This window comes from Bos grunniens, chromosome 3 (genome assembly GCF_055505025.1).
Source record: "Bos grunniens cultivar Pamir isolate PY7600 chromosome 3, Bosgru_T2T1.0, whole genome shotgun sequence".
Classification (NCBI taxonomy): Eukaryota; Metazoa; Chordata; class Mammalia; order Artiodactyla; family Bovidae; genus Bos; species Bos grunniens.
In genome coordinates this window covers 77,996,037-78,008,223 of record NC_141167.1, presented here as the reverse complement: position 1 = coordinate 78,008,223, position 12,187 = coordinate 77,996,037, and the positions used below count along the sequence as shown (strand labels likewise).

The window sequence follows — 12,187 nt, the reverse complement described above, 5'->3', positions numbered from 1 at the left end:
AGTTCACAAAGATAAAAACACTAAAATATCTAATTAAATAAAAATGAAAGTTTCTGTAAGTTAAACAAAAAACCTCTAACCTGTCGACTAAAAAAGATGTACAACTGGAGAGTTGTGAGTTAGGTTTTATTTGGGGCAAAATGAGGACTGCAGCCTGGGAGGCAGCATCTCAGATGGCTCTGAGAGAAGACTGCTCCAAAGCAGCAGTGGGGAAAGTCAATGTATAAGGTTTTGGTGAAGGGGGAGTTCAATACCATGAAGCACTCAATTTACAAAAGGTTTTTTGTTAGTCCTGAGGGTCTGATGTCACCATGAAGGGATTTAGTGCTTCTCTAGATATGCAAGGATTGAGATCATAGAATCTGTTCCTAAAAGCATCCAACTATCTAAAGACCTGTCCCACCAGATTCCCTGGAGCACAGAGTGCCTCACTCCACCCTGAACTCCCTCAGGGGGTGTTGAAGGTCAACAGCTACAGCAGCGTGGGGTTCAGTCTCTGTAGAGGCAGATGGCAGATGCCTTGTCATTGGCAATGCTCTTGCTAAGTGCCAATTTGTAGCTGACAAACCCAATACCAGATATGCTAAGAAATATATATTTGGAAAAAACTGCCCAAATGACAAAGTATCAGTACCATTTAATAGTGCAAGTCTTATACAAATGGAAAAACAACCCCTGAATTGAGCAACTTAAGCATGAGTTTATTATTTTGGTGCATTGAAGATTTCTATAAATAAGTTTGGCAAGTTTGACCAATTCACTCATACTCATGAAAGGTAAAAAATTCACAGTAGTGAAAAAGATTCCAAGAAATACCTGGAGTATGTATAGCTGCTAACATGCTCAACATAGGTCAATTTATACATCAAGAGTTCACTTTGCTCCTAATTTCAACATAGCTAATTAAATAAATTAGCAAACAGCCTAAAATTCTTCCTCCTGTCTTTGTTTCCATACATACTGCAAAAAGATAAAGCACCCAAAATAAGCAAGTCCTGAATAAGTGGTAGTAGTAAGCACCAACAAATTAGTTAACTGCTAAATAATAAATGCAAAATACAGTCCTTTAGAAAAGATTTTTATTTTCTTGGCACAGACATAAAAGTGACATTTGCCTATAGACAGAGCAGGTGAAGACATATCAGAAATGCATTACATACGTTCATGGACAGGATGACAGGTCTCATGTCTCCTCAGTTATCTGTGAAACATATTAAATTATCACAGCATACTGGTTAAACTGGCAAACTTCTCAAGTAAAAGAGTAAGACTGATCGGAATTAATTAAGAATCAGGGCACAGAACCATTCTCAGTATGTGATATAATGGTACCTCATTCAACACCACACAGGAATGAAGTATTCTATTGAAATGTTTTTTAGTCAAACAACATTTATTCCTCTAAAGTCTAAAGCTATTAATATTATTTTAACAATCTTTGATAAAATAATGTGTAACATGCTTCTTAAGCTTTAAAATAGGCCATGCAGATTATAATAACATTCTTTCATTAACATTCCTAATAAAAATATGAATTGCTTAATTTTCTAGTGTAATGTGATATCGTAAAAATGTACTGGTGAGGTGGATATTTGCCCTACCATAGATAACCCAATATGGCTATGTTTTGAAAATTGTAAGTTTGTTATTATTTATTTATTAAGATTAATTTACTCATTTACTTATTTATCACATTTAACCATCAGCCAGCCATTGCTTCTTGCTTTTTTTAAAAACAGATTTAATGTTGGTCTTTAGTTACTTTTCTTACCACTTTTAATATAGAAGTTTAATTACAACAGAACTATGTGAATCTTTGATAACTAATGGTTCTCCCTCTCAAGGAAGGTCATTTTTCTAACTAGAGGTCAGACATTGAACAATGAAGAAGGAAGGAAAACTTGGAAATCAATGAAGAAGTTATGTAGAAGTCAATCTGCTTTAGGTTGGGAAACCAGAAAACCAAGCCAGTTAACACTAACGTAGGGTTGAACATGGGTATTTGGCATCTGAAACATTTTTATATTTTTATTACCCAGAAGTTTTAGCTTACTTGTTTTTCAATATTTTCACTCCTTCCTCATAGTTAAGGGAGTTGGGCATATGACTTCTAGGTGAGAAAAGTGTTATTGTACCACTATTTTAACTATAAATATTACAACTGAATAATGAAATGGATTTTTGCAACTATTTTCCTTCAGCTGAAAGTATAATGATCTAATTGTGCCTTCTTGAGACAAAAAGAGATAATTAAAAAAAATCATCTAGAAAATAAGTAATATTAAAAATGTCAAATCATACAAATGTTAAAAGTCTTTTTTCTTTTATGACTTTTCCAGATTTAAGCTATCTTCAAATCACATGAAAAGCTATTCAAGTGACTTTACTGGAGTCAAGATAACTGCTGAATTCATATCTCTATTTTAAGCTTGTTCTCCATGCTAAACTTGTCAACAGTTTTCAGTTAACAGGAAACCAATATAATACACTTTTATACACAAACTAAAAAGAGTTATTTTTAGAAAATTAATATAGTACCTTTTTCTTTAAAATTCTCATAAATATGTCTGAAGGTTTGCATTATGAAAATGTAAACCATCTCAAAGTAGGAAAGTGGAACTCAAGACTAATTTCATAAAAATTTTCTTAGAAAATAAATTTCTAATACTTTGTGATTTTTTCATATAGCCTATGCATCATTAGCACAATTAAATATATGTTAAATATACTGTTGAAATTCGTTGTATTAAAAACATATTACACTATCAGTGAAAAAAATAAAAGCACATTATAAACATCTGTGCTTCACTTACAAACATATATTGTAGGTGGACATTTCCATGATTCCATATTCATTAATATCTTCTGAATGCAATTTGGAAGGTGCTAGATACACTATTGGAGAAGGCAATGGCAACCCACTCCAGTACTCTCGCCTGGAAAATCCCATGGATGGAGGAGCCTGGTAGGCTGCAATCCATGGGGTCGCGAAGAGTTGGACATGACTGAGCGACTTCACTTTCACTTTTCACTTTCATGCATTGGAGAAGGAATTGGCAACCCACTCCAGCGTTCTTGCCTGGAGAGTCCCGGGGATGGGGGAGCCTGGTGGGCTGCCGTCCATGGGGTCGCACAGAGTCAGACATGACTGAAGCGACTTAGCAGCAGCAGATAAACTATTAATAAAAGGTTGAGAAGATTAATTAACCACAGCTTATTCAGTATATACTGTTACTGAAGAAAATATATACCACCATTTAAAGATACTTCTCCATTTCTTTCATTATTACATTCTCATATTTCATTTCACTTATGCATGAAAGGAATATTACATGATTTTTCTTTTTCAAACTCTGGCTTTCAAATTATTTATTTCTAGACATCTGAGGAATACTTCTTGAATTCAAAAGACAAACATTCCATTGGTAGTGATAATTTTTTTTCTTACTCAAATCAAAAACTACATTAGCAAAACCAATGCTTTATAGTCTTATCTATTAGGGCATCAATATTATATGAATGAGATTAAAAAAATGACTTTAGCATGTGCATATAAAGCATTTACATTACATTATAACTGCATTCAACAATACAACTGGTTGCATACTTAAGATATATGCATGAGTCAACTAACTATAAGTCATAGAGTATTTCAAGAACAGCAGCAATTGACCAGGCTTGTGTTTCACAGCTGAAAGGGCAGTATTGGCCATTCTCGTTGGTCAGCTCTGGAAGTCCTTTCCAAGGGGATCTTAAAGAAAGAAGAGCCATTTTATGAGATATAATCAAACATATATCTTGTTGGGTTAATAAAATAGGCTATATAGCTGGTGATTTTGCCTTCTCTTTTAGAAAACAATCATATGTACCCATTTACTACAAAATAAAACAGGCTATACTAAAGATTATGTATAAAGAATTTAGACTGAAATTATTCTTTGACATTCAATCTTTAGGATTTAAGACTTTCAATTACAAAGGAGTCCCTTTAAGTATCAAAAACAGGACACTACCATTATAAGTAATGTAAGTATAGAGATAAACATCCTCTCAGGCTTAATTTTATTTCTTTTAGAGTAAGTTTATGAGACTCAAATTGTAATTAATGAATGTATTATGTTTGATCTTGACAAAATTATAAAATGAACATGAAATGATGAAGGAAAAAATGATTAGGAAATGATTAGGAAAATGATTAGAAAAAAATGCCAATTAAAAACAATCCAAATTTCTATACAAATTTCTCATTTTCCTGAATAATAGTACAGTTGATATTTATTGTACATTTACTATGTTCTAATACTAGTGCTTTATGTACATTATCTCAGTTAATACTAACAGCAACCCTATGTGTAGGTATCATTGCTATTCTTCTAGAACAGAAACACATAGAACTTCAAGGAGAAATAGGCAAATCCATAACTGTAAAATAAAATGTTACCTTTCTAGGTAACTCACAGAACAAGTAGACAGAAAATCTGTAAGTATTTTGTACAACACTGGCCTGTAATGCAGGAGACTGGGGTTCAATCATTGGGTCAGGAAGATCCCTTGGAGAAGGAAATGGCAACCCACTCCAGTATTCCTGCCTGGAAAATTCCATGGACAGAGGAGCCCCGGAGGCCACAGTCCATGGGATCACAGAGTCAGACACAACTGAGTGACTAACACTCATCAACCTAGTTGACATTTTAAGAACACCCCATCCAGTGTCGTGGCTTCCCTTGTAGCTCAGTTGGTAAAGACTGCCTGCAACACAGGAGACCCGGGTTCTGTCCATGGGTTGGGAAGATCCCCTGGAGAAGGAAATGGAAGTCCACTCCAGTATTCTTGCCTGGAGAATCCCATGGACAGAGGAGCCTGGCGGGGCTACAGTCCATGGGGTTGCAAGAGTTGGACATAACTTAAGCGCCTAAACCATACCACGATCCAATGATAACAGAAGGTACACTTTTCTACTTGCAGTTTAGTGACCTAGTTAGAACATATTTTGAGTTATAAAATAAGTATCAATAAGTTTAGAAAGATTAGTCATATAAAATACATTTTTTGACCACAACAGAATTAACTTTGAAATCAGTTATAGAAACATCTCTGGAAAATTCCTAAATATTTGAAAACTAAATAACACCTTTATAAATAACCTATGAGTCAAAGAAGAAGCTAAAGGGAAAACAGAAAGTATTTTCAACTGAATTAAAAAAACATAACACATCAGAACTTTGGGGTATTGTTAATTTGGTACATAGAAGGAAATTTAGCACTAAGTACCTATACTAGAAAAGAAGAAAAGTCTTTAAATCAATGACCTCAACTTACACCTTGAAAAAAACAGAAAAAGACAAATAAATCTAAAATAAGTAGAAGAGAATAATAAAAATTAGCATAGAAATCAATGAAATAAAAATTGAATAATATGAAAAAAATTTGATGAACTCAAAAGCTGGTTCTTTAAGAAGACCAATAAAATTGATAAGCAGATAAGTCAGGCAGATCAGGAAAAAAAGGAAAATACAACTTATCAACATCAAAAATGAGAATACTGACATTATTACAGATTCTATAGAAAATTTAAAAAGTAATAATATACTTTAGGTGAAACCATTTCTTGATTTGTGACAAATATTTTTGTTCTATCTTTTCATTTAATCTTGACAAGTAATGAGATATTATTATTCCCATTTTATAGATGAAGAAATTTATTTCAGAGACGTTAAGTAACTTGCTGAAAGTCACACATGAAAATTAGCAGCAAGGACAGAATTTTAATCCAAAGCTCATAGTTAAAGCTAATGGACATAAAAGTAGCTATAGGAAACAGCAAGAAATAAAAATGGAAAGGTAGCTGGAGAAAAAATTGTGGAAACTAAGGAATTTGGATTTCATTCTGTAACCGGTGGGGAACTGCTAAATATTTTTAAACATAAGATTAAAATTGTGAGAGTTACATGTCAACAAGATTGAGCTTGCTTGGGGTGATAAGACAAAATGGAGAAGAAGAGTGGAAATATGGAAGCTAATTGCCTAGTCCAGAGAAAAGATTATGAGTTACAGACTAGGCACTGGCCAAAGAAAGGAAGACGGTGGGTTATTAAAAGCAGGAGAGCTAGAATCAAGTCTTGACCACTATCTGGATGTTCTGGAGAGGTAATGAAGTAAAGTTAAAAAGAACCTGGGGTGTCTGAGCTTGCAGACCATGAATAATGGTAATACTGTAACAAAGATGGGAAGCATAGGAAAAAAAACTGAGAGAAAATGAGTGATGGCAGAAGGACATTCAAGCTAAGAAGTTTATTAAGTAGCTGAAAAGTAGAAGAGGAGTTTATGAAAGTTCAAAATTACCTGAAGAGTGAAGATGTGAGACTACGTGAAATATAACAGAAGACAAGTAGACAGAAAAGAAAAGATCAAGGATAGATTTTTTTGGACAATGAATGTGCTTTTAGGTTCCAGAAAGCAAAGCCAGAAAAACAGCAAATAGAGCCAATTGTGTATTGGTTAAGAGCGCAGTCCGTGAAACCACATTGCCTGGAGTTTAACAAGAGCTCTACCAAATTACTTGCCATTTGACTGTGTATAAATTACTTAACTTTCTAAGCTTACATTATAAAATGGAGATAGTAGCTCATATCTGAGTTAGTATCTTGTCCATGTTATACATACTAATAAATCAATCCTCAAAACAACACCAGCACATACCTTAAATAGATGAGGAAACAGAGGCTTAGAGAAATTAAATAACTTGACCATAGCCACGCAGCTACTAAGGGGAGATGTGATGCTCGGAAAACAATTATAGTAGCTATCTTATATAGCTTTTTGGATGAAATGAGTAATGTTATATGAATGCATTTAGAACAATGTCTGAAGATACTAAGTACTCAATAAATATTATTTGCTATTATTATAATTGCTACTGTTATTAGGTTAACAAGGGAAATTTAATGCTATGGCTAGCATAGGTTTTTCATGAATAGAGAAAAGCAACGAGATAGCCAGTCGAAGAAGAGAACTGAGAGGAAGTCATAGGATCTGGGAACCAGAAAGGATCTTCTTGAGTGGCTTCACCAGAGTGGTGAGAGCAAAACAAAAGCCAGCTTGCATGTGGTGATAACTGAACTGGTGTCAGCAAGCAAACAAACAAACAAAAAAAACTAATCATATAGAAAATGTGGATCCTGAAAAGAAAACAGAATGATAAAACAAAGCTTGAAGTAGGAACAGTATGAAGGGACTTTATTTTAGGGTAGGCTGACAGGTATCTTCATAGCTTAGGAAGGAAGGATCAAGTGGAATATCAAGTAAGGATAATCTTTTGACAAGGATGTGGAACAGGGAGGAGGGATGGGATTATAGGCAAAAGTAGATCATCTCTTCAGTACAACATATTCTTACTCATGGAAAAAAGGGAAGAAAGAAAAGTAATGCAAATATTGGGAAATATTGTGGTGCAATAAAGGTCAGAACATAAGAACGTTTACATTACAAAGACTTCAGACTTAATCTCTAGATGAGGTAGAAGTGTGACAGGACTAAAGTTTCTGTGACTGCTGCTGCTGCTGCTAAGTCGCTTCAGTTGTGTCCGACTCTGTGCAACCCCATGGACGGCAGCCCACCACACTCTGCCGTCCCTGGGATTCTCCAGGCAAGAACACTGGAGTGGGTTGCCATTTCCTTCTCCAAGGCATGAAAGTGAAAAGTGAAAGTGAAGTCGCTCAGCTGTGTCTGACTCTTCATGACCCCATGGACCGCAGCCTACCAGGCTCCTCCGTCCATGGGATTTTCCAGGCAAGAGTACTGGAGTGGGGTGCCATTGCCTTCTCCATTTCTGTGACTGTATTTAAGCTAATGAAAATAACTTTGAAAAAACAATTTTGACAACATTCATGGTGATAGATGGAAGCCCCATGTGTTCCTGTAGTAGAGGAGATAAAATCTATGTTGCTCATGCATATTATAAATATGATATATGTACATCATATAAGATGTACATATATCTAGGTTTAATCTAGAATTTGTAAAATTAAGACCGAGTTATATCATCCAAAAAGGCACATAACTCCGATACTATTTATCTGCTAATAGTTCAGACAAAGGACATGACAAATGGCTTTAAAACACTCAAAACACCAACACTGATATTTTAATTGTAATATTATAAAACCATTTATGAAAACATTTATCAATATATGTTTAAATAGGTGAACTCAAAAGGCCAAGCCTAAACCTTTAGTTTTTGTATATATCCTGTGCTAACCATATCAAAAACTATTAGATAAATTTTAAAAACCAAAGGCTTTTCCCCCTCATACTAATCATGCAATATCGTGTTTAAATAACAATCTAAAATAATTAAAATAAGGTGAAAATTACATAGAACTTGTGTTAAAGAGTAAAGCTTTCAAATTTCATTGTGATGTATAGAATATACAGAAATATTATGGAAATGCCATTTACTTAATAGCTAATGAATTGACTAAGCATTCAGTTAAGTTCAGTTGCTTAGTCGCGTCCGACTCTTTGTGACCCCATGGACTGCAGCTCGCCAGACCTCCCTGTCCATTACCAACTCCTGGAGTTTACTCAAAGGCATGTCCATTGAGTCCATGATGCCACCCAACCATCTCATTTGTGTCTCCTTCTCCTCCCGCCTTCAATCTTTCCCAGCATCAGGGACTTTTCAAATGAGTCAGTTCTTTGCATCAGGTGGCCAAAGTATTGGAGTTTCAGCTTCGGCATCAGTTCTTCCAGTGAATAAAAAGGACTGGTTTCCTTTAGGGTGGATTGGTTAGATCTATATGCAGTGCAAGGGACTCTCAAGTCTTCTCTAACACCATAGTTCAAAAGCATCAATTCTTCGGTGCTTAGCTTTCTTTATAGTCCAACTCTCACATCCATACATGACCACTGGAAAAACCATAGTTTTGACTAGACGGATCTTTGTTGGCAAAGTAATGTCTCTGTTTTTTAATATGCTGTCTAGGTTGGTCATAACTTTCCTTCCAAGGAGCAAGTGTGTTTTAATTTCATGGCTGCAGTCACCATCTACAGCGATTTTGGAGCCCCCCAAAATAAAGTCTGTCACTGTTTCCACTGTTTCCCCATCTATTTGCCATGAAGTGTTGGGACCAGATGCCATGATCTCAGTTTTCTGAATGTTGAGCTTTAAGCCAACTTTTTCACTCTCCTCTTTCATTTTCATCAAGAGGTTCTTTAGGTCTTCTTCACTTTCTGCCATAAGCATGGTGTCATCTGCATATCTGAGGTTATTGATATTTCTCCCGGCAATCTTGATTTCAGTGTGTGCTTCATCCAGCCCAGCATTTCTCATGATGTACTCTGCATATAAGTTAAATAAGCAGGGTGATTATATACAGCCTTGATGGACTCCTTTCACAATTTGGAACCGGTCTGTTGCTCCATGTCCAGTCCTAAGTGTTGCTTCCTGACCCGCATACAGATTTTTCAAGAGGCAGGTCAGGTGGTCTGGTATTCCCAACTCTTTAAGAATTTTCCACAGTTTATTGTGATCCACACAGTCAAAGGCTTTGGCACAGTCATTAAAGCAGAAGTAGATGTTTTTCTGGAACTCTCTTGCTTTTTCAATGATCCAACGGATGTTGGCAATTTGATCTCTGGTTCCTCTGCCTTTTCTAAATCCAGCTTGAACATCTGGAATTTCACGGTTCACGTACTGTTGAAGACTGGCTTGGAGAATTTTGATCATTATTTACTAGCATGTGAGAAGAGTGCAATTGTGTGGTAGTTTGAGCATTCTTTGGCATTGCCTTTCTTTGGGATTGGAATGAAAACTGACCTTTCCCGGTCCTGATGCCACTGCTGAGTTTTCCAAATTTGCTGGCATACTGAGTGCAGAACTTTCACAGCATCATCTGTTAGGATTTGAAGTAGCTCAACTGGAATTCCATCACCTTCACTAGCTTTGTTCTTAGTGATGCTTCCTAAGGCCACTTGACTTCACATTCCAGGATGTCTGGCTCTAGGTGAGTGATCACGCCATCATGATTATCTGGGTCATGAAGATCTTTTTTGTACAGTTCTTCTGTATATTCTTGCCACCTCTTCTTAATATCTTCTGCTTCTGTTAGGTCCATACCATTTCTGTCCTTTATTGTGCACATCTTTGCATGAAATGTTCCTTTGGTATCTCTAATTTTCTTGAGGAGATCTCCTCTATTTCTTTGTACTGATCACTGAGGAAGGCTTTCTTATCTCTCCTTGCTATTCTTTGGAACTCTGCATTCAAATGGGTATATCTTTCCTTTTTGCTTCTCTTTTTTTCACAGCTATTTGTAAGGCCTCCTCAAGCAGCCATTTTGCTTTTTTGCATTTCTTTTTCTTGGGATGGTTTTGATCCCTGTCTCCTGTACAATGTCATGAGCCTCTGTCCATAGTTCTTTAGGCACTCTATCAGAGCTAATCCCTTGAATCTATTTGTCACTTCCACTATATAATCGTAAGGGATTTGATTTAGGTCATACCTGAATGGTTTTCCTTACTTTCTTCAATTTAAGTTTAAGCACTAAACACTAGTTTCAGAAATTACATGCTCTGATGACTTACCTCTCAAGATGAACATAATGTCGAGAAAGGACATTTTTAACCAAAAATATAGTTTTTGCAGTAGTCTCTGGACCCATCAATCTGGAAAAGTACAATTTTGCACGAAGAAAATACCCAACAGGCCACAACCACTCCTGAAAAATTTAAAAGTGAAGAGAAAGGAGCTGTGAATATCTAAAATTCTTTGAAAAATAACAAATTGAAAACTCAAAGAAATAAAAAGAAATTCTTACAGGTCCTTGGTGGTAATTGAAACCTTTAGCAAGATTATAGTTGTCATTGTCTAAGGCATTGTCATAAGTTCCACAGTAAACCATATCACTGCAAAATGATTGAAATTTAGGTTAAAAAAAGATCAGACATTATATAAAAAGCATTAGAAAAATTTCCTAATGGAAAAGGTAAGAAATAATAAAATTATTTTATCTTCCAACCTATAGACTAAAGCTCATCATCCACCTAACCCTAAATTAGTATATACTGAGTTCAGAATGTGTTAGGGGACGATTAACAAATGCTTAATACCTAATACAAAAAATATAAAATATTCAGATATCTTGCTTCCAAAGAGACACTAAATATTGGTTAAAGTTAATTATTTCACTTGTGCTTAGTCGCTTAGTTGTAGTCGACTCTTTGCGACCCCATGGACTGTAGCCCGCCAGGCTCCTCTGTCTATGGAATTCTCCAGGCAAGAATACTGGAATGGGTAACCATTCCCTTCTTCAGCATTATCTTCTCGACCCAGGGATCGAATCTGGGTTTCCTGCATTGCAAGCGGATTCCTTACTGTCTGAGCCACAAGGGAAGCCCCTATACTTATAACAATTAAAATATACACATAATAATTTGAATTAGTGAACATTAATGATAAAGTTTTACCAATTATTATATATTGGAAAGGCTGTTTTTTAAACTTCTCCATTAAGTTATTTTAAAATTAAGTAAAATTGGTAGATTACCAGATTATAAATAGCAACTTAAAATAATTTACACATATTTACAAACTAAACAAAGTTACAGACACTGCAATATTTAATACAAGATAGTTATCTATACTTTCTTTAATTAAATTATTCCATTTTTTCTTTTAGTGAGATAGATAGACCTTATCACATAAGTATGTTTTTTCTGTGGGTTTTAGTTCTGATCAGTGGTTCTTACCACCTCTGAAAACATTGAGAATACTTTAGAATGCAGATAAGTTCACACATATAAAATTTTGCATCTCAAGAGTAAAATGAGTAAACAATACGTTAGGAAAAATCTACAAAGGTAAGGCTACAACAAAATGGGGATCTCTCACATATGAAACAGAAAGCAAATGATGATGGGCATCAAATTTTAAAGCAAAACAGTAGAAGGAAAATATAAACATCATTATAAACTCAAGAAAAAAAAAATTGGAAAAGAAAAGAAATGAAAAATGAGATAAACATTTAATCATAGAAACAAAATTATTTGTTGGCTTAAATAAAAACAGTGATGTAATTACTTAGAGAAAATGGAAAGGGTTCAGGGCGAGGTAACGACACAGTTAAATCTGTCATCAAAAGAAGTGATGTGATCTGTCATCACAAGAAGTAAGCAAATAACATCTAAT

At 35.0% G+C, this 12,187-nt stretch overlaps 1 protein-coding gene across 8 annotated transcripts in view; it reads right to left on the bottom strand.

Moving 5' to 3' along the window:
• Nucleotides 1–1,062: 1,062 nt before the first annotated feature.
• Nucleotides 1,063–12,187, bottom strand: part of AGL (amylo-alpha-1,6-glucosidase and 4-alpha-glucanotransferase) — a 97,504-nt gene continuing 86,379 nt past the window's right edge. For all 8 annotated transcript variants that reach the window (XM_086391385.1, XM_086391388.1, XM_086391393.1 and 5 more), the window contains exons 32-34: nt 10,818–10,905; nt 10,585–10,718; nt 1,063–3,751 (exon numbers count right to left, since the gene is read on the bottom strand). In XM_086391385.1, coding sequence (XP_086247511.1) covers nt 3,634–3,751; nt 10,585–10,718; nt 10,818–10,905 — 340 coding nt within the window. In that variant the 3' untranslated portion in view covers nt 1,063–3,633. The remainder of the gene's footprint in view (nt 3,752–10,584; nt 10,719–10,817; nt 10,906–12,187) is intronic.